The sequence below is a fragment of the Mchenga conophoros genome, linkage group LG1, assembly GCF_057382185.1.
Source record: "Mchenga conophoros isolate Kocher_MC1m ecotype Shallow Benthic linkage group LG1, M_conophoros_male_GT1.1, whole genome shotgun sequence".
NCBI lineage: Eukaryota > Metazoa > Chordata > Actinopteri > Cichliformes > Cichlidae > Mchenga > Mchenga conophoros.
In genome coordinates, this window is record NC_140526.1 from 27,560,697 (window position 1) to 27,581,337 (window position 20,641).

General features: G+C 42.1%; 2 protein-coding genes across 2 annotated transcripts in view; one reads left to right on the top strand and one right to left on the bottom strand.

The window, feature by feature from the left end:
• The window catches only part of LOC146583494 (protein TANC1-like), a 54,967-nt gene extending 52,706 nt beyond the window's left edge, over positions 1–2,261 (top strand). Inside the window, exon 29 of the mRNA XM_085272490.1 lies at positions 57–2,261. Coding sequence (XP_085128616.1) covers positions 57–1,410 — 1,354 coding nt within the window. The 3' untranslated portion in view covers positions 1,411–2,261. The remainder of the gene's footprint in view (positions 1–56) is intronic.
• LOC146583495 (WD repeat, SAM and U-box domain-containing protein 1-like) lies at positions 2,073–19,755 on the bottom strand. The gene is made up of 13 exons (XM_085272498.1): positions 19,647–19,755; positions 18,493–18,904; positions 17,827–18,014; positions 17,296–17,382; positions 16,681–16,774; positions 16,035–16,068; positions 15,873–15,913; positions 12,213–12,319; positions 12,067–12,084; positions 11,593–11,619; positions 11,123–11,302; positions 9,713–9,847; positions 2,073–9,628 (listed from the first exon to the last, which is right to left on the bottom strand). The coding sequence occupies exons 2-13, from the start codon at positions 18,888–18,890 to the stop codon at positions 9,477–9,479; spliced, it is 1,461 nt and encodes a 486-aa protein (XP_085128624.1). The 5' UTR covers positions 18,891–18,904; positions 19,647–19,755; the 3' UTR covers positions 2,073–9,476.
• Between the last annotated feature and the right edge of the window lie 886 nt (positions 19,756–20,641).

Sequence of the window (20,641 nt, forward strand, 5' to 3'; positions counted from 1 at the left end):
CGTCCTCTCTGTATTTTTAAAAAGTTCCTTTTGTTCGTTTTCTCGGTTCTCCCCAGGCAGTTTGCTGCAGCGCTGGCAGATCTCCACGAAGCAGCACGACTCTGCCCGTCCAACCGGGAGATCCGACGCCTGCTGGCACGAGTAGAGGAGGAATGTAAGCATCATCAGAAGCTTTCCAGCAACAACTCGGCACAGGGTTACAACAGGGACCCTCACACCCACCATCATCAAACCACAGAGGAGGAAACGGACGTCTTTTCACAGGGAAGTCTGGAAAGGCACATCCCAGCAGAGCAGGCCAATGCGGAGAAGGAAGAAGAAAAGGAAGATGGCGAGGAGGTGAGCCTGCAGTGTGGGAAAAGTCCTGAATTTTGGCCTCTGAATCCATACGCTCCGAACAGGACTCTCCCCGGAGCTGTGGCCTTTGGATTAGGAGATCAGTCGCCGAGCTTTCATCAAGAGGAATATGTACAGAACCAGCTGTTTGTGGACATGCCCGAGCCAGTTCCTGCTGTTAACAGGCAACTCCAGAGCCAGGGCAGCAGGACTCATCACCAGTGCCACTCCCTCCAGTCAGGGAGCAGAATTGGGGGCAGGCCTCTGTCTCTGTGCGGTCCTTCTAGTCCTTTGCCAGGTAGACACATCTCCACCTCTCTGAGGCCTGCACCTGTTATGGGTATCGACATCGGCCCTGGATCCTGTGAACACTCTGGGCTCAGTCCTACTGAGCACTATCACCCTATGTCTCCCAACAGCTCCTCCCCACCTGGACCTCTGCAGATGTACCAGCCGCGCTCCTCCAGCTTCTCCAGGGGCTCTGACAGGCTCTCTACCCACTCTGTGGCTCTGGATGGCCTGGCGCTCGCTTTAGGTGCTGGTATGGAGGTTAGGCGGGAGGGTGGTGGAGCAGGAACAACAGGCTCAAGGGGCTCCAGCTCCAGTCAGGCCTCCAGTGGGAACCTGTCAGATGGGGGCAGGCAGCAGGCACCAGATGCCCCGTGCCCTATCAAGAGCAGCGGTAGCTTCAAGACAAAACCTGAGTTAAAGCCCCGGCCCTTTATGGGGGTCATGGACAAAGCGGTGCGAGTCAGCCAGCAGGCCTCTGGCCTGAGCCGGCAGGGAGGAGGGGTGGAGAGCTTCAGCATGTCCGTGATGGAGTTCCAAGGGCTGAACAATGAGTTCAAACACGCATCATTCCAGGAGCAGCACTCTGTGAGCCACAGCAACAGCCAGCAGCAGGGCCGTGAGTTTGGAGACCGGCTGCACCAGCGAGAGGGCAGAGGTACCACATCCTCCCAGCTACGCTTCCCCGAGGGGAGGCACAGGCAGGCGAGCCTGACGAGAGACAACCCAGCTCTGCACATGGCTCCCATAAAGCCCAAACGCTCTTTTATAGAATCCAACGTCTGAGCGTAGTTTCTCAAAGCACAGGAGCAGGCTGGTTTTTTTCAACAAGCTATGTCCCACATTAGGTAGCAAGGGAGACGGGCGTGAGAGCGGCTCCCTTCCCTGAGCCTGTTTTGTAGATTTATGCTGCTGCACTGCATTTACAATCTAGAACCAGTGTTCAACTCAGGCTACTATGCTTTTGCTTACATGTATACAGCTAGTGTATTCAAGAAGACCAGACATACCTTAAGTAGGGATTTAAATTTAAAAAAAAAAAAAAAGAGTAGTCTATTGTCTCAACTTTTAATTCATAATATCAAATATAGAAAACTGAGAAAGCTTTGTGCACGAATATACGAAACCTCACGCTGTTTGTTGCAGGATATGACCATTTCTATTGTGAAGTGTCTTTTAAAAAACATTTATATTTGTACGGTGTACACTATATTTGCAGATTATCTATTTCCCTGTAAGTGGTTATCTGTTAGCATTACAGGCTTCAGAACGGATTACTTCGTGTACCCGAGATCCTTTTTCTTGGTGCATTTGACTAGAAAAACACAAAAAAAAGGCACTGTACATGACATTGTTGGACAGCTTCTTGTCATAATCTTACAAGTGACTGCTTCAGTATTCACAGTAAATGTTATTTATTTTTGCATAGCAGAGAAAATATTCATATGAAGTGTTTATTGGTTTATTCAGACTTGAGAAAGAGCTTTTACAGAATGTGGGATAAAGAGAGAAAACAGAAACTTAAGACTTAATATATGTTCATAGTTGTCATATACACTTTTCAGAGTCATACTATGGATTACAGAATATTACCACATTAATATTGTGGTATAATAAAATATTCCTGGATGACTACATTTCTACAGCTCATTCTTTCATTTTACTCCATAAAATGTTGCTTAAAGCTTCCGGGTGTGTGGGTGGGAGAAAGGCCTTTCACAGGACCTTTCACATAACTCGCCTAAATTGACATTAAAACGAGCCTTTGAAGTAAACTTCGTTGTTTAAAACTGTGGATGTTGCGTTTTCATATAAACCAAGAATGAGGGAACATTTTTGCTTCACAAACGGCAGCAACTGATGCTGTTAAAAGAAGAGGGAAGCATGCCCCAACTTTACCTTTTCCAAGCATCAAAGTTTAAAGACATGCTATCATCATATGGTTTTAATGATCTGAAATTGTTCTGAAATGATAAAAAGCATCCTTTTTTGGAAAAGGGTTGTAATAAACATCAATATAAAACACGGACTATCTTTCTCCAGTCTGGACTTGAGCATTTCGGGTCTCACCATCTTGGCTTTTCTGAACCACAATTTCTCGTGTGAGGAGTGGAAATGAGTTAGAAACTGCCAAATGCTACACAAATGAGCATCATCTTGTATTCAGCAAGACTTTAAACTAGTGACTGAGTTTATAAAGTCATCAGGAAGATGTTTACTGAGCCCATAAACGAAGAGAGCAGAAGGATTTCTATCAGGCTTCTTATGAATTTTGCTTCTTTGTGCAACCAGAGCAGTCGCCCCCTGCTGGCTAATAGAAAGAATGCAGGTGAAAGGCACTTCCACATTGGCGTCGCTGTTCCAACACAGCAGCTATGTTCATCTTTCACATCAGAGGTGGGACCAAGTCATTGTTTTGCAAGTCTCAAGTAAGTCTCAAGTCTTTATCCTCAAGTCAAGCCTCAAGTAATGTCAGGCAAGTCAGAGTCGAGTCTCAAGTCACTGGTGTAAAAGTCCGAGTCAAGTCTCAAGTCTGAAACTTTGAATTTCAAGTCCTTTCGAGTCTTTAAAAAAAAAAAAAAAAAAAAAAAAAAAAAAAAGCATGTTGCAGTTATGCTAAATGTAAATATTAGACCATGTAATTTTAAAATCTGTGTTTTTCTCAACACATGACAAAATAGTGAACTTAGAAAATATACACAAATTGTGAAATTGCACCTCTTTAAAATGCAGCTCAATTAAACCTAGCTCCAAGAATAATTTTCACCGACAGTTCTGAGATAAGCTGCATGTTATTCTTGGATGCGGTTGTAGGACCAGCTTTAAAATCGCATGACAAAAATATCATACACATTAAAAAAAACTGCATCACCAACGTAGCCTGGACAACATTTGCTAGTTAGATGAAGTCAGCTATCTCATCGTAGCATATTTATATGCATATTTATAATCATACGGTTCTTGGAGTGAGTGCACACACTCATGAAGTTTAGTAACTTCAGGTCACTGCAACAAGTCCAGGTACAGTTTACCGACGGATGGGTGCAGGACCTTGAAATGCACCGTGTAGAACGAAAGACCATCGTACATATCATAAGTTTACCAGTCTCACAAATTGTCGTCATAAATATACATTCCTTAACCGTTTATTAATAGGACCTTTGAGCTCAACGGTAATTAATTAGTAGTGGAAATAATTTCTGGTAGTGTTAAGATATTCATTGTGTGTACTCATGTTGTACAGTGTTTAACTGCATTATGGTTACTGTGGTTTAACAGAGACAGTATTTTAGTTGCCACCACAAGGAGGCACTGTTTCATTGTAAGAGCACGGATGCTGCGTCATCACGCCCCTAAGAAAAAAAAAGTATACCACAACGAAAATGGCACCCATGAGAAAAGTTTTGCCGCGTGTTGATGAGGAATAAAGTTCCCAAAATATTAAGGACATTTTTGCCTCCGTCGTCATTTTCCTTCGAGTTGATCGCTGTCGATGCTGCAATACTCAACAGGTTATGGGCCCAGGGCCGACTCGAAGAAGAGTTTTTTCTCATGAAGATCCGGAGCCACAACGGATAGCGGGCTAACGGCTAAATAGCAACACGGATCAACGAGGAGCAAGCAGGCTGCCTCGACTCATGTTTGACGGAGATGAGGACGTGGTGCAGTCATTGCAAAAGCAGCACACACAGTGATACCACATGTAGACATAAAGACAAACAAGATGGCGCGCGGAAGGTCGCAGATGAGAGCGGCAACGGATCCAAAGCAGAAACGCCAGATTATGCCTTCAGGATTAAGGGCGTAGACATCAAAGTCCAGCAGTCAGCGTACAGCATTGAGGAGAAAGGCCTGTTGGTGGACACTGGGGCTACCTCACACATCATTAACAGCATCGCCAAGTTCAAGAGCTTCGACGACGCGTTCAGACCGGAGTCACACAGTGTAGAACTGGCAGACGGTACCCAGTGCTGAGGCGTCGCCCAACAGAGGGGGGACGCAGAGGTGTTCCTGATTGACAATACAGGCCAGCGACGCAAAGCAACGCTGAAAGATGCGCTGTTTATTCCATCATACCCCCAGAACATATTCTCTGTAAAGTCAGCCACTGCATTAGGAGCAACAGTCACCTTTAAACAAGGGCAGGACACGTTGACCCACAAAGACGGTACTAACTTTAACATTCATGTGTATGGCAAGTTGTACTATTTGCAGACTGAAGTTGAGGGTAATGATAAGTGTAACACCTGTCATGACATACAGGCATGGCATGAGATATTAGGTCATTGCAACTATGAAGATGTAGTAAGATTGCAAGGTGTGGTTAACGGTATGCAGATTAAGGGGAGAACCGATAGACCTGAAAAGGAATGTGAAGTGTGTATCCAGGGAAAGTTTGCACAAACCCGAAACAGAGATCCTGATTACAAGAGCAAAGGCTCCTTTACAAATGGTACACACAGATTTAGCAGGTCCGATAGCCACTGAATCTATTGATGGGTACAAATATGTGCAGTCATTCACTGATGATTATTCAAACTCAGTGTTTGTATATTTCCTGAAGACGAAAACTGATACAGTGCAGGCAACAGAGAAATTTCTAGCAGATGTTGCACCATATGGCAACGTAAAATGCATTAGATCAGACAATGGGACAGAGTTCACATGCAGAGATTTCCAAACCCTGTTAAGGAAAAATGGCATTAAGCATGAGACATCAGCCCCGTACTCACCCCATCAGAACGGTACCGCCGAGAGGGGGTGGCGTACTCTTTTCGAGATGGGCAAGTGCATGCTAATTGAGAGTCAGCTACCGAAATGCCTATGGAACTATGCCATTCAAACTGCTGCTGTAACACGGAACAGATGCTTTAGTAAGCGAACAGGGAAAACACCCTACCAAATGCTGACAGGTAAAAAGCCAGACTTGTCAAAAATGCAGAAATTTGGGTCTGTGTGCTATGCATACAAACAGGACAAGGGGAAACTTGATTCAAAATGTGACCAAGGTTTCTTTGTAGGTTATGATAAGAACAGTCCCGCCTACTTAGTTTACCACCCTGAAACTGAGAAAGTTCAGAAACATAGACTTGCTAAGTTTGTGAGCAAAGTAAATGTAGAAAGACAAACACAGACAGATGAGGGAGAACTAAATGATGACTGTAGCAGAGTAAGACAGCCTATGGCTAACAGACCTTCAGAGAAAGGTGACAAGGACAATGAGGTTCCAGAACCTATTGTGACAGACACAAGTCCACAAAGTGGTATACCTGATGAGCGTGAACGAAAAGAGACAAGTGTGACAAGTGTTGGATTTGTCAACAAAAGGTATCCTCTTAGGGAGAGAAGAAAACCGGGACATTTAAATGACTTTGTAGCTGCCAACAGTGGCAGCGATGAGATCCACACTACCATAGACTACTGCTACAGGGCAGTGTGTGGTGTCCCAAACACATTTAAGGAAGCCATAGAATCAGCTAACTCAAAAGAACTGGATCAAAGCCATGGATGAAGAAATTCACTCGTTACGGGAAAATGACACTTTTACCCTAACCACTTTGCCAAAGGGAAAGAAAACAGTGGGGGGGAAGTGGGTTTATTCCGTTAAGAGTGACATTGAGGGAAACGACCGATACAAGGCAAGGTTCGTAGCCAAAGGTTACAGCCAACAGTTGGGGATAGATTATGGAGAGACATTCTCACCAACAGCCAACTTAACCAGCATAAGAGTTTTGTTACAGAAAGCAGCGCAGGAGAGCCTGTTACTCCATCAAATGGATGTGAAGACAGCATATTTACACGCTCCCATTGATTATGAAATCTACATTGATCAGCCAGAAGGTTATGAAGAGGGAGAAGGGCTAGTCTGTAGATTACAAAAATCCTTGTATGGGTTAAAACAATCTGGTCGTAACTGGAATAGGATCTTGCATGAATACCTAACAGCGAACAGTTTCAGGCAAAACCCAGCAGACCACTGTGTTTATACCAAAGAGACAAAAGATGGTAAGGTGATTATGATCATCTGGGTGGACGACCTGATAATTGCTGCTGGCAATGAAAAGGTAATGAAGGATGCGAAAGAAATGCTTTCAGTCAAATTTAAGATGAAAGACTTGGGCAGACTTAAGCATTTTCTGGGTATTGATTTCACTCAGTCTGATGGATGTGTAACAATGTCACAAGAAACCTATGTCAACAAGATACTGATGAGGTTTAACATGCAGAACTGTAAACCCAGAGGAACTCCCTGTGATCAGAAGTTGTGTTACACAGAAGGTGCTACTAAGATAAGAGATGTGAGGATGTATAGAGAGGCTGTAGGCAGTCTTATATACCTTGCATCAGGTACCCGTCCTGACCTGAGTTTTGTGGTAAGCAAGTTATCGCAACATTTCCATGAGCCTACAGAAGAACAGTGGGGAACTGTGAAACATGTGTTGAGATATCTCAAAGGGTCCAAAGATAAGAAGTTGTGTTTTAGAAGAAACAGATGAAAATTTGGGTCTAGTGGCCTACAGTGATGCTGACTGGGCAGGTGATACTGCCGACAGACGCAGCACTACTGGTTACTGTGTACGTCTATGTAACAACAGTTCTTTAGTTTCATGGAAGACCAAGAAACAGCCCACTGTGGCGCTCTCTACCTGTGAAGCAGAGTATATGGCTCTGGCTTCCACAATGCAAGAGTGTATATATTTAGAACAGCTTTTGAAAGGTATAGATGACTACAGCTACACTCAAACAATAGTGTACGAGGACAACCAGGGAACAATTGCCCTGGCTAAAAACCCTGTGAGCCGACAGAGGTGCAAACATGTGGACATTAAATATCATTTTGTAAGGTCCATTGTAAATGAAGAGAAAATGTGTCTGTTATATTGCACCACTGAAGAAATGGTTGCAGATGTTATGACCAAACCTGTTTCTAAGCTAAAACTTGCTAAGTTTGCTAACGTTATGTTTGGTGCTTAAAAGAAAAGAGGAGAGAAAAAGAAAAAAGGAAGTGTGGTAGAGATTGTACAACTGTTTATCGTTTATTGTACAACTTTTCTTTGATTCCAGCAACCTGAGTACAAGAGGGGGTGTTAAGATATTCATTGTGTGTACTCATGTTGTACAGTGTTTAACTGCATTATGGTTACTGTGGTTTAACAGAGACAGTATTTTAGTTGCCACCACAAGGAGGCACTGTTTCATTGTAAGAGCACGGATGCTGCGTCATCACGCCCCTAAGAAAAAAAAAGTATACCACAACGAAAATGGCACCCATGAGAAAAGTTTTGCCGCGTGTTGATGAGGAATAAAGTTCCCAAAATATTAAGGACATTTTTGCCTCCGTCGTCATTTTCCTTCGAGTTGATCGCTGTCGATGCTGCAATACTCAACAGGTAGCATCACAGAAATGTAGCAGTGACAACAATATTGGATGCTGTAATCGTACTGGGCAATTAGTGATACAAAAAATCTGTTTTATCCTGTGAATAAAAGTATATGTTTTTGTCAATGTACCATAATAACAGAAGCGAAACGCAATATTGTGTCAGGACAATTCACTATTTATGCACAATAAACAAAGGAGCATAGCGCGACCATTTCTGTTCAGCGCCAGACTTGCTTGTAACCTATATCACCAATTATGTTAAGAAAAATGACGCATTAACTACAACAGCAGACTGACCTTTGTGTAAATGCTTGGAGCAGACTAACCTGTGAGCTGGAGGGTTCTGGGACGTTATATTTGGTCTTTGAATGGCTGCAATCCAGGCCACCCGTCGCCTCTTTGTTACTTCGGAAACATGGCTCGAACAATTTCTCTTCAACGACGTAATCCGATAACAACCGATCTCTTTACCCGTCGGCTTCCCGTGGCTGTCATGCGACCGGCTATTGCCGTTAATAATACAACAGCTTCTTGACATTTTTGCGTTTCTTTTTATTGCTGTATAACTGATTTTAATTGAAAGCCTGCGTGCGCTAGTACCGCTTGCCACGAGTTCCCAGAATCCTTTGCGGTTCTACCCGTGAATGACGTCACATTTTCAATCTCTATATAATATGCATGTTAAATTTTATATTTGGGGTAAAATATCAAGTCTTTTCAAGTAAACCGGTTCAAGTCCAATTCAAGTCCCAAGTCATTGGTGTAAAAGTCCAAGTCAAGTCACAAGTCTTACAACATTTTTTCAAGTCAAGTCTAAAGTCATAAAATTAATGACTCGAGTCTGACTCGAGTCCAAGTCATGTGACTCGAGTCCACACCTCTGTTTCACATACAGCCTAAGGTAAACAACAAGGTTACAGCAATCTAAATAAAATACACTGTAGATTCTTCTGATCTACAGTTAGTGCAAATAGTGTTTTGTGTATGTGTGTGTGTATATATATATAAAATCAATAATGCTAATCAGTTTCACATAATAACAAAATAGTCACCTATTTGTAAAGTGAGGTTAGGGGAATCATTAAAAGCAATGCAGGCAAATAGTTTTCCTCATTCTTCACTGATCAAAAATCAAAGCAGGGATTTCACAGGAAGGACCAAATATGAGGAAATTGAAAACATGATCCAGCCTAAAAGTGACATATTTGCTGCAGCCAAAGCCAGTTGAATTTGAGTGAATAGCTAAGTGCATTCTTGAAAACTCTGGATGCTCATGCTGGTCTTTTCCCCCCCTCTGTGTGATAGCAGGCAGCTGATTGTTGATTCGGGTTGGTCGTTTAAAATCTGGCTAACTATCATGCACACCTTTTCCTGAAACGGTGCTGTGGGCATTTATCTGAGCACTGCATTCTGCTTCTCTACACTTCAGTGAAAAATCATTAGCACGCCAGCTCAGATCCACAGATGTCTATTGGCTGGTCTTCCAGCGACCAATAGCCATCTTCAGGGTGTGGTTAGGGGTGAGCAGAGTCGTCAGCAAGGGGAGGTTGGTCATGGGGCTGGAGCGGTTTTTGGTATTAATCCAGCTCTCAATGGCCTCTTTTTCATATGAGTAGCCATCTGTTTGGGGTGCAAAAAACTGTGTAAACAACACAAAAAAGCACAAAGTAATGATGGAACACACGATCGATGATCTCAGCTCACCAGCAGCAATAACCGGCTCCTTCATCAGTTCTCTGGTGATTGGACACAGGAACTCATCGGGAATGCCTAGACACACTGAATCACTCTTCAGCTCCTCCACCTTCCTCAGGAGTTTACTGCGCAGGCCGACTGACTCTACAGACACACATCAGCCACAGAACAGAGGCACATAAAGACTCGGTGTGCAGTGATTCAAAGAAAGAAAGAAAAAAGGAAAAGGAAAATAGCTGAGCATCAAGTGGAACAAGCTGAACTGACCCAAACACTGACAGTAATATCAATACGATGAAGCCTCTGAGCATTTGTTATTCGTGTCTTTAGCACTGCGCTCTCGGGTGACAAATGTGAGCGTGGGTGAGGGTGGTGGGACCAGACCATGTCTGCTGTCTGTCCAATTCAAAGATAAATGCTCAGCAGCTACCCGGGGGCCAGTTTTACTTTGAAAAAAAATAAATCATCACACAGAAATTATAGTTTACAAATAAACAATCTCATAAAAAATGCCTTAACTGCAAATGAACACAAAGGACTTTAAACATTGTGTGCTTTCTTCTCAAAGAGGCATTGATTTCACTCTCAGCTTTGAAAAACGCGTCAGGGCGCTCCATCTCTCTGTCATTGTAGCAGATAAAACAGACTACTACTCTAACACTCTTCTCCAAGTTAGTTCTGGTTACAAGCAAGGTGGGATTCACGCGGCGTTACTAAGAACAGAACAATGTGAACGCGAGCTGCCACGGCGAGGAGTGATTGACAGCGACTGTGGGATGAAAATGACGGCACGGCAATGCAACAAACATTTGCTGACAACTACGTGACGAACACAGGCCTAGCTGGTAGACTGACATCGACAACATAACGCTCCGACTTTGCCGAGCGGTTTCACTTGATGGTGAAAGGGGGGAGGAAAAAAAACAAAAGCGTCTGATCAACTAAAAATAATACATTCAGACAGACTTGGAAATAACCAATAGGGCTTAGGTATAAATCCACTTTATACCGTATGGGGAATTCTGTTTTGATGATTGGGTTATGTAACTGAAGAAGCGCTCCAGATTAAACGTCCGAACCGCTAAGGTCCCTAAAGCTTAGTGGTTTCCCAGTGCAGCCTAATATTACATAATCTTGCTGAGTAAAACCCCCCCCCACCCCCTCCCCATCAGCACCCATTCCTTCACCCTTACTTTGATTTAATATGCCATCTTTTATCCATGTAAATAGGTGCAAAAATCCTAATCCGCACGCGGCCGTGCTCATTCTCACAAGAGACCCGGCGTGTAATGCTCATAAGACTGGGCTTTTATCCTTCTGTTCTGGACAAAAAGGAAAGTATTAGGACTGTGGGAAAAGGAGGGAGTGGGGAAGCGGCGCCGCTCTCGCTGAGCAGCGTGTGATGCTCGTCTTCCTCACCGACGTGCAGCTCTGACGCCAGTGTTTCCTTGGTGAGGCTGAGCAGCTCTGTCCCATCTATGTTATTGGCCTTAAATCTGTCCACCAATCCCTCGAGGCCTTCCTCCAGCAGCCACTCTGACACATCGTCCTCCGACCAATCGCTGACCAGCAGCTTCGATCGGCCTCCCGAGGCTCTCCCTGAGAGGGTGAGTCAAAGCAAGATGGTCAGTCCTAGACAGCTTTTGAAAAATGGACACATATTCTCCATGCAAGGCGAACCTGGAGTCCGGCTGACTGCTTATTGATCGTGAGGCTGTGGCTGTTACAGCGATATAAATAAATGTTTGAAAGATTAATGTGAAACCAAACGTGAATAGTGTGATTAGGACAAAAACAATCGCAGGCTTTCGTGCACACTTTGTCTCAGGACTGGAATATTTTTGTATAGAATATCTGCAACACATAATACAGTAAAGCTGTCTTATCACCTTTGATTGAAGTCTGAGCAGATTCTTCTGCAAGACAAACAAAACAAAGAAAAAGAACCGTAAACATGAGAAATGCAATGAAGTCTTTGGGCCAACTGCAAACACGTGAGAGTGGCGAGTCATCGAGGAAACGAGGGCGACCGTGAAACCAACATCTGTGCCCTTCTTTAGGAGACGAAGCTGCTTTAACATGTAAAATCTTAACACACACAAAAAAAGAGCCAATGATGCTCTTGAGCTGAAACACTGTTATTAAAGGTTATACTGATTCGTACTCAGCAGAGAATATAAAGGTTATAAGGTCTTTAAAAAATCCTCTGTTTTTCAGAGCTGGCAAAAAAGGAGCAATAAAAGCTGGCCTGTTACTGCTGAGTGTTGCTTGCTGTTGTACTCAGTCTGCTGTTGTTGTTGTTAAAGTGACATAAAAATGTGTCCAAACAAGAAAAAACAAAAAAAGATAGAAAGAAAACCAACCAGGCAACAGCTTCCCGCCTTTCCGTTGGACGGGGAGGTGCAGTAAGGGAGAAAAACAAAAACAGATTACAGGAACATTTTTACAACTCATCAAAACATAGATGTGACTCTTCTAAAGTGATGTGTGTGGGTTTTTCCCTCCCTACCGTTTCCACCGCAACCATCCTCCAGCCTCCAGATGTTTATGGTCTTATCCATAGATCCTGTAGCAATAAGCGGTGAGGTCGGAGAGAAGGCGCACGCCGTCACGTACCTGCAGCAGAGGATAACCACCTGAACGCTGCTTCTATTCACAATACAGGTATAATTTCTCTATATGGTAAAAAATAACAGACTGACAGAGAAAGGTGTCCGAACAGATTTACCAGGCAAACAGCTTATGCATGATTCACCGACAACAATTATGCCAATAACACAATCACATCGATGTCAATGGGCGGGATTACATTTTCAACATCAATGCAATCATTTCCAAGAATCATACACGAACGTAATGATTACCTTGGATTTCAAATTACTCCAGCAGCTTGATAATTGTTTTTATTTTCTACTACTTTTTTAAATTAAATTACACATACACATACTACTATGCATTAATAATTCTGAAGGAAATTCACAAAGTTTTACCTTATTTTAAACTACATGTAAAAAGAAAAATGAAAAATAAGACGTTGAGTAAACCTTTGTTATACAAGCACTCAAACAGAGTCTATTAAAATCAGTAATTCAGAAGTCAAAGTGGAAAGAACCACATCTCAGTCCTGCTAAGCAGCTCGATGACTTAAAGGGAATCTTTGATGTCAGTTTCCAATTGCATGTTTGCTTGTTTTTAATACCTGGACTTGCCTAGAGTAGCTTTGCATGATTCACAGTTCAGAATAATCCTGATTAATCTTACACTGGGGCTTGGTGCACTGTCTGAAACAAACCGTTTTAGCTCCTTTTCTTTCACTTTAAGGAAACTTTCTTCTGAATGTCTGCTTGGGGGAGGAGCTTGATAAGAGATCTGTCATGAGAGCTGTCATAAGAAACGGTCACAGCAGATGGCTGTCCCTCCCTGAGCCTGTTTCTGCTGGAGAAAGTGACAAAGGTTTCTTCCTGTTAAAATTGAGTTTTTCCTTCCCACTGTCGCCAGCGTGCTTTCTCATAGGGGGTTGTGTACTTGTTGGGGTTTCTTTACTTTACAATATGAAGCACCTTGGTGACCGTTGTTGTGATTTGGCCCTCTAATAAGGAAAATTAACTGAATTGAAGACATGAGCACATTCATGCTCTCTGACCTCATGCAAAAGCAAAGAGTAGGAAAAAGAAACCTCTCTGAAATTGAGTGATTAGGCTGAAGCCTAGTTTGAGCTGACAGGGATTACTTGGACACATCCTCGCCTCATTATCTGGAACTTTGACTCTTTAATATGAGCATCGACTATTCTAACAGGAAATAAGACAAAGCATAATAGGTCTGCTTGAAGCTTTAAAACTGCAGTTGCTTCCTAGATGGCCAAAAGTTTTTTTAATTCTGGCTTGATGCTACATATGTCACAGTGATAAAAATGCTCTCCATCAGGACCAATTCAGTGAAGGCTTACCATGCTGAAAGCCGCACTGAGCATCTCAATAAGGATTAAAATCAAATTCTCAGCGGATTCAGTAAAGTCAAGGCAGCGTTAATGAGTCCAATCTCTCTCGAACCTAAGCTGGATTGCTGAGAAATGATGATCCACAAAAGCTAGCTGGCTTCACACAAATATCTCTACGATTAAAAGAGCTGAAAGAGAGGCACGCACTAACCCGACCTAAGAGACTCTCACAATGTTGTATCATCAGTTTGTCTAACTCAAAGCAGTTTCCTGAAGACATTTTGTCAAGTAATGAAAAAACTTCTTCCCCATTTATCCACTTTTCCTCAACTTGCCGCTTGCTTCCTCTTCAGTTAGTGATTTTCCAAAACGACTTTCATTCGCCCCGCTGAAAGGAGTCTGCTGCCTTTCAGACACAGGTGGCTGGATGGACGTATAAATAGCATGCAAGTGTGATCGTTCAGCTGTGGGTTTTGCGTGGGTGGGAGGGACAGAGTGAGAGTAGTCTTACCTTTTTCTAAAAAAAACACAAGTTTAGGGACAACAATGCAACACAACCCGTTTTAATCATGTAGATCAGCGGCCCCCAACCTTTTTTGCACCACGGACCGGTTTATGCCCGACAATATTTTCACGGACCGGCCTTTAGGGTGTCGCGGATAAATACAACAAAATAAAACTAGTACCGGTACTGAAAAAAAGAAGATTTATTCATAACACACGTGAAAAGACCCAGGAAAACCGAGTTAACGATAAAAACGATAACAAAATAACGCTGAAAACCATACATTTCACACCTGAGCCTCAACTCTCGCAGCCCGGTACCAAACGACTCATGGACCGGTACCGGTCCGAGGCCCAGGGGTTGGGGACCGCTGATGTAGATCACATCATGGGCGGAGTTTCAGCTATCGCTTTCCCCACAAACATGGGACTTAATGAGTTTTGAATTTTGTGTTTCTTTTATACAGACGCGTTGTCCACCAGCAGGGGCGGAGCAGGGTGGTGGCCACGGGCAGACTTGACACCTGGTTGTGCACCAGTTAGGGGGCAAAAACATACTGCAAGAGATTTAGATCCAGTACCTACTATTTCCAGTAGAATATTCTTGCAGAACCCTAGCTACCCCTAACCCTGTTTTAGTGAGAAAAAAGAAAAGAAGTCAATAGTTTTTGATGTGCGTTATCTACTGATGGCCAACAGTCACATATTCTGAATAGAGATTAGAGTCAGAATACTTGTCAACAATGATGACTTGGAGCCCAAACGCCTGTTAAAGATGTAGATTTTGTAATAATTTAAAGGTTACATGAAAATATTATTATGAATCTGGCTGTCTCTACATAACTGACTGCCACGGAGAAACCGTATAGACCTCTTTCATCGCTCAGCCACGCAAGATGATAAAAACAAGATTGAAACCTCCATGCAACTAGAAATGTTGGTTACCTGGTGACTGCACTCAACTGTTTACCGTCTGAGACTGTTTGCAAGTAGTTGTGGCAAACATCTGGTCATCCAGAGAATGAGTGTCCAACACCCTTAACTTCTGCCTGACCACTTTTGATCATGAAGCGACTTCACAGGTCGCAGACTGACTCCAAACACTTTTGAATAAGTCCAGTTTAATTCATAAAAACAACCAGATTGCCAACATGTTGCAATCAGGCTAAATGAGTCTGTGCTCATGATCACAACTCATCTGCAACAGGTCTCTCTGTAAAAACAACCACTTGGCTATTCTGGTTTTATTCCTATATAAAAGCAACATGGCTAAGTGCCTATGTCATTTCCATCAGTTACATCAGCGTTATGCAGCAACTACATCACTGTTTATGGAGAAATTTACAAATTGCTGCAAGAAGAAATTAAAAACAAGAGCTCAGGTCTGTATAAAACCACAGCAAGTAATATAGACAAAACCAATAGTGCAAAAATGATCACAGTAACTTCAATTATTTTATCATTAGCTTTAACTTTAGCTATTTTAAATATTCAAAATCTTATATTGTGGCCAATTTTGTATGCTGTAATTTCTAGTTTCATCAGACGTATCAATTTAAGAATACAGAAATACAGAATCAAATCACGAACTAAACAGAAAAGAATTCTGCCTGGCAAGTTGGGAGAAAATTTCAGTATCGTCTTTGTGACACAAAGTCGTGCTTATACTCAGTGTGAAAATCCAGCAAACAAAGCCTCACCACGTCAGTGAAAATCAATGTTTACCTTTCGTGCTGTTTCAGCCTGTAAAGCAAAACTGCATTCTCCTGCAGACAATATGAGCAAAAAACAAAACATGAGCTTTCTGTATTCAATCCAGACAGATATATTTTAAAATACAATTTAAGCTAATGCCGCTTGGTAAATCAGAATAAGAGAAGTGCTTACAGCATCATAAATTGTGACTGTTTTGTCCACAGAGCTGAAAGACATAAAAATATGAGATTAAAAAAAAAAAAGATTACAACCACCTAAAAAACATTTGTATTGCTTAACTGTTAAATGCAGCACAGTAGGCTGGACTCAAATTCGTGTTCACCCATTAAGAAATAGAGCAGTCCATGTCTCCCTCTAGTGTTTGCTCCTGAGTACTGCACCGTTATATTTGTGCAGAGGTGGCCTACTTACACATCCAGGAAAACAATCTATATTTCAAAGCAGACTTTTGATCTCAAATAGATCAAGACACGGATGCTGAGGTATTTCAGATCAAGCGAGGGGTGTCAAATATAGATTTAGCTTGAAACTATGAGGGAATCAAGCTGGCTAGAAATCGTGTAAATGTGCTGCATGTTTTGGCCCATCAAATACAATTTGAGTACAATTTATATGGCAGCTACCCTCACAGTGTACCAGATTTAATTAATCTCATTACTTTGAGAGAGTGGTGCATTAAGCCAACTCCAAAATCATAAAATAAGTCCTAATTTAATATGCAATAATTTCCCAAAGTAAAGAAGAGCAAGTATTATTAATTTAATTATTAAACACAATTAGACAGCAGATGTTTTGAAAAGTAAAGTTGAGCTCTCACCCAGACACAAGTAGCTGCCCATCTGAGGAGTACGCACAGGAAAGGACGGGAGCTGATTGGCCAGTTAATGTGTGCAGGAGCTTCATCTTATATGCTGCGGAAGATAAATCACATTTGCACAAAGATCAAAATACACAGCAAGCTGGACTGTTTTCAGTTTAAGGATTAGATGGTAACATCCAGAAATAAAGAGTCTCTTTAAGGTAAAAAGAAAGAAAGGTGGGGGAGTGAAGTACAAACAGTTCATCTGCAGTTAATTTTAATAACAGCATAAAAAAAACTGGTAGCTCGTTTGGACTTGCAGCACCAGTGATTTGAATTGTTGTGCCTCTGGAAATGCATACACATCAAACTCTGAACGAGTGCACACTGAGAGGCTACAGTTTCACCACAGTGCAGGCTTCAACGGGTCACATGACAACATGATAGTCAAATTCTGCCTTAAATGGTATTACTGTGACAGCTGTTTAGCATCCGTGGAGTCTGGCATGTAGGAACAGAGGACGTGAAATCCAGGTTTGCAATGTTAGCTGATATGCAAAGAGGTCGTAAAAAATAACAACAGAAAGGGATCAAATGAGAGGAGATATACGGAGAGGGAGCGCCGCACTCTACCTCCAGAGCTCAACTTGTTTATGGCCCATATCTTCAGCAGGCTGTCCTGTCCACAAGACGCCACACGAAACTGCACAACTTGACCCCCTGAAAGACAAAAACAATAAAATGCAAAGAGAGTCTCAGTCTCTCACAAAGAAAATTACTAATAAACAATCAGTCCAAGTCCAAACAGAGCAGCAGTGTACGGATCACACCACCGATGGCATTTTAATCAAACAGCATTGCAGTAATTTGACCTTGTGTACTTTCTGGTGACTCTTCTACAAGGGATGGTGTGAGATCACTAAAAAAAATGTTATCTGCATTTTATTTAGTGATTTATTTATTTATTTGTGATCAATAAAATGGTTGTGTCACATCTATTATCGGTGTCTCTTTACTCACATAAAAAAAATTTTTAATCTGAAGAATCCAGTTTGATTTGAAAAAATACTAAATATCTGCAGGAATTGTATGCGTCCAATGTGTAAGGGCCTTTATTCCCAGAGCCTGCTGTAAAACACCCTGATGCACAGCAACAGTTCTCACCGCTGAGGATGCTCGGAGCGAAGGTACAGCAGGAGACGCCCAGGTCGTGGGCGTTCTTCTCTGCGTGGAGCTGGTTCATGCGCAGGTCCCACAAACGCAGGTCTCCGTATGTGGAGCCAGTCATAAACATCTGACTGCAGGGGCTAAAGGAGCAGGCTACCATTGTTGTGTCATTCACTGCCCCGGTCCTTCACAAAAACAACCGACAGCAGCTGCATGAGCAATTTATTTTTCACTTCAGGGCTATTATCATTCCCATTTATTAACACATGGAAACTGATAGTGACAGGAGGCCAGTGCAAACACTGGTGCAGACTCCCGTTTACATTTATGTTCCAGCTCATTTTTGTCATTATAACAAAAACTACAGACCTGTATAATGTTGAGAAGTCTTAATGTTAAGAACATCTTTAAATTTACCATCAGCCGATAACACAATAGCTTATAATAAACAACAATTATTTTAATTCTCAACTAATCTTCCATGTAATCTTGCTATCAAAAGTCAGAAAATTGTGAAAATGCTTGTCACGTTTTTTTTGTGACATTTAGAGTCACACTGCAAGATAGAGGCTTCCTAGCATTTAAGAAACTCCAGCAAGGGAAAGTTCCCTTGTTTTCCCCTTAAATAATTTAGCTTCAGAGATACTCGGTTAACAATTTTACCTTCGCAGCTGTCTGGAGGGAAAATCCCAAAGAGCCAAAGTGCCATCAGATGCACCAGAAACCAAGTGGAGAGAGTCAGGAGAGAAAGCGCAGATCCTGACGGGGCTACGGCCAGGATGCTCCAGCACAGCCTCGATCTCACCCGAGACCATTGACCAGATCACCGTGGTCGCATCTGTGGAGCACGAAGCGAGGAACTGACTACAGGTGCTGAAGCAGCAGCAGTGGACACTGTAGCCGTGACCTGTCAGCGGTGAAAAAGGCAGCTCGGAGAAATCACGGGCGTCGTATATCCTGAGGGTTTTGTCCCCAGAACATGTGGCTAACAGCTTGGCCGAGAAGGCGCACCAGTTGACATCGTCTTGATGGTGTTGTAAAGTGCAGATAAGGGATGTCATCTGGACAGCTGGACCTGAAGATGTCACAGATGGATTAAGAAAATAAAAAGCATAATTTGAAGAAAAAAAAAAGTGTATTTAAATCCAAAACCACGGGATAAACAAACAAATATCAGACCAGTTTTGATCAGTTTCATCTTTAAATTTGACAACCCTTTTCCACCCATCAGTACTTAAACAACTAGAGAAGTAACAGATTAATTCACAATTTGAAAATGCAACGTTGGCCTTTTTTTTTTTTTTTTTACACTTTTTTACAAATTTAAAACAGCCTACTGAAAAACCCCATTTTACATTTAGTTCCCAATCCGATGGCTTTACACATCCCATTATTATTTTATTTGAAGTTGGGCTCAGTTTACTTACATTTTTGTTTCCTTAAAATGGACAACAAAAAAACAACAACAGGAAAATGTGTATACTTCTGCAAAGCCAAGTAACATCCTCTGTCATGTGGACAGCCAAGTTTTTGTTCCTATCTCACCTTTTACAACACAGCTGGATACACACTGAAAGTTTAAACCACCTGAACCCGTTTTCTAGCATCACATGTAAAGCTAGCAGGATGCTGCTGATGCTGTAGTGGCCGTAAGATCCGAGCGAGCTAACTGCGCTTCACAGCCGTAAAAACAGCGTCAAACTTCATGTCAAAAATCAAACAGTCAGCCCGTCTGTGGCCAAAACTGCCTAAGAAGCAAACCCAGGCTGCAAATGTTAAGAAATCTTGTTGTAATGTAACGTGTAACGTCTCCTCACCTTTCCCCGTCGAGATGTCTACTGTCTTCGGAGTTGTTTACTTCCTCGTCAATCACCTGACCATGACGTAATGCGGCCGCGTCACCCTTTCTGTATCGTAACTTTCTGTTGACAGGACTCTAATAGTTAAAGGCCTAAAGCTTGCTTCACAGTCTTTAACGAACAGCCGTATATTAAATGTTTTATTAAAATAAATAATAATGATAATAATAATAAAATATCACAAATATTAAAAAAAATAGGAAGCAAAGTTTCCAATCTCACACAATGTACTTTAAATGAATCCAGGTTTGAATCTATCTATCTATCTATCTATCTATCTATCTATCTATCTATCTATCTATCTATCTATCTATCTATCTATCTATCTATCTATCTATCTATCTATCTATCTATCTATCTATCTATCTATCTATCTATCTTTTTTACAAAAGAAAAGCACATATGCAGTACCCAGCGGTGGTGACTTTGATATATGATGTGAGAAGACTCAGAGTGAACTCGTGTTACTTCATTCCATTCAACGATATCTCTTTTCTTTGGCTTGATAAACTCTTGGCGTGCTTTTGCAGTACGCTTTCTGTCATTATCCATTTGCACTGCAACAAGTGCTGTCTGATCAGTTTTGCAGCATTTGGCTGAATCTGAGCAGAGAGTAGAGCCCTGTACACTTCACATTTCATCCTGCTGCTTCTATCGGCAGTCACATCAGCAGTGTACCCATGCCATAACATTGCCTACAGCCTGTTTGACAGATAATGTGGTATGCTTCACATCATGAGTGGTTTCTCACATTCTCCATATCTTTCTCTTCCCAAGTTAATCTTGGCTTCATAGCGCTCTTTTAGAAGTTTCCTGCCTTCAAGAATGAAAACATCCTCTAGGCATTATAGACTTCCACAATGATAATATTACCTCAGTGTTCTTCACTTGTTTTGATGTTTTAAAGACTTTCTTCTTAACCTAAGGAATTCTGTACCACCCACTGTAGCCAT

Excerpts from the sequence above, each read along its gene's own strand:
- LOC146583495 (XM_085272498.1), bottom strand. The coding sequence starts at position 18,890 with ATGACATCCCTTATCTGCACTTTACAACACCATCAAGACGATGTCAAC. Across the intron at positions 17,383-17,826 it reads CGCTCCGAGCATCCTCAGCG|GGGGTCAAGTTGTGCAGTTT; the intron begins GTGAGAACTGTT and ends TTTGTCTTTCAG. Across the intron at positions 16,775-17,295 it reads AAACAAGTTGAGCTCTGGAG|CATATAAGATGAAGCTCCTG; the intron begins GTAGAGTGCGGC and ends TATCTTCCGCAG.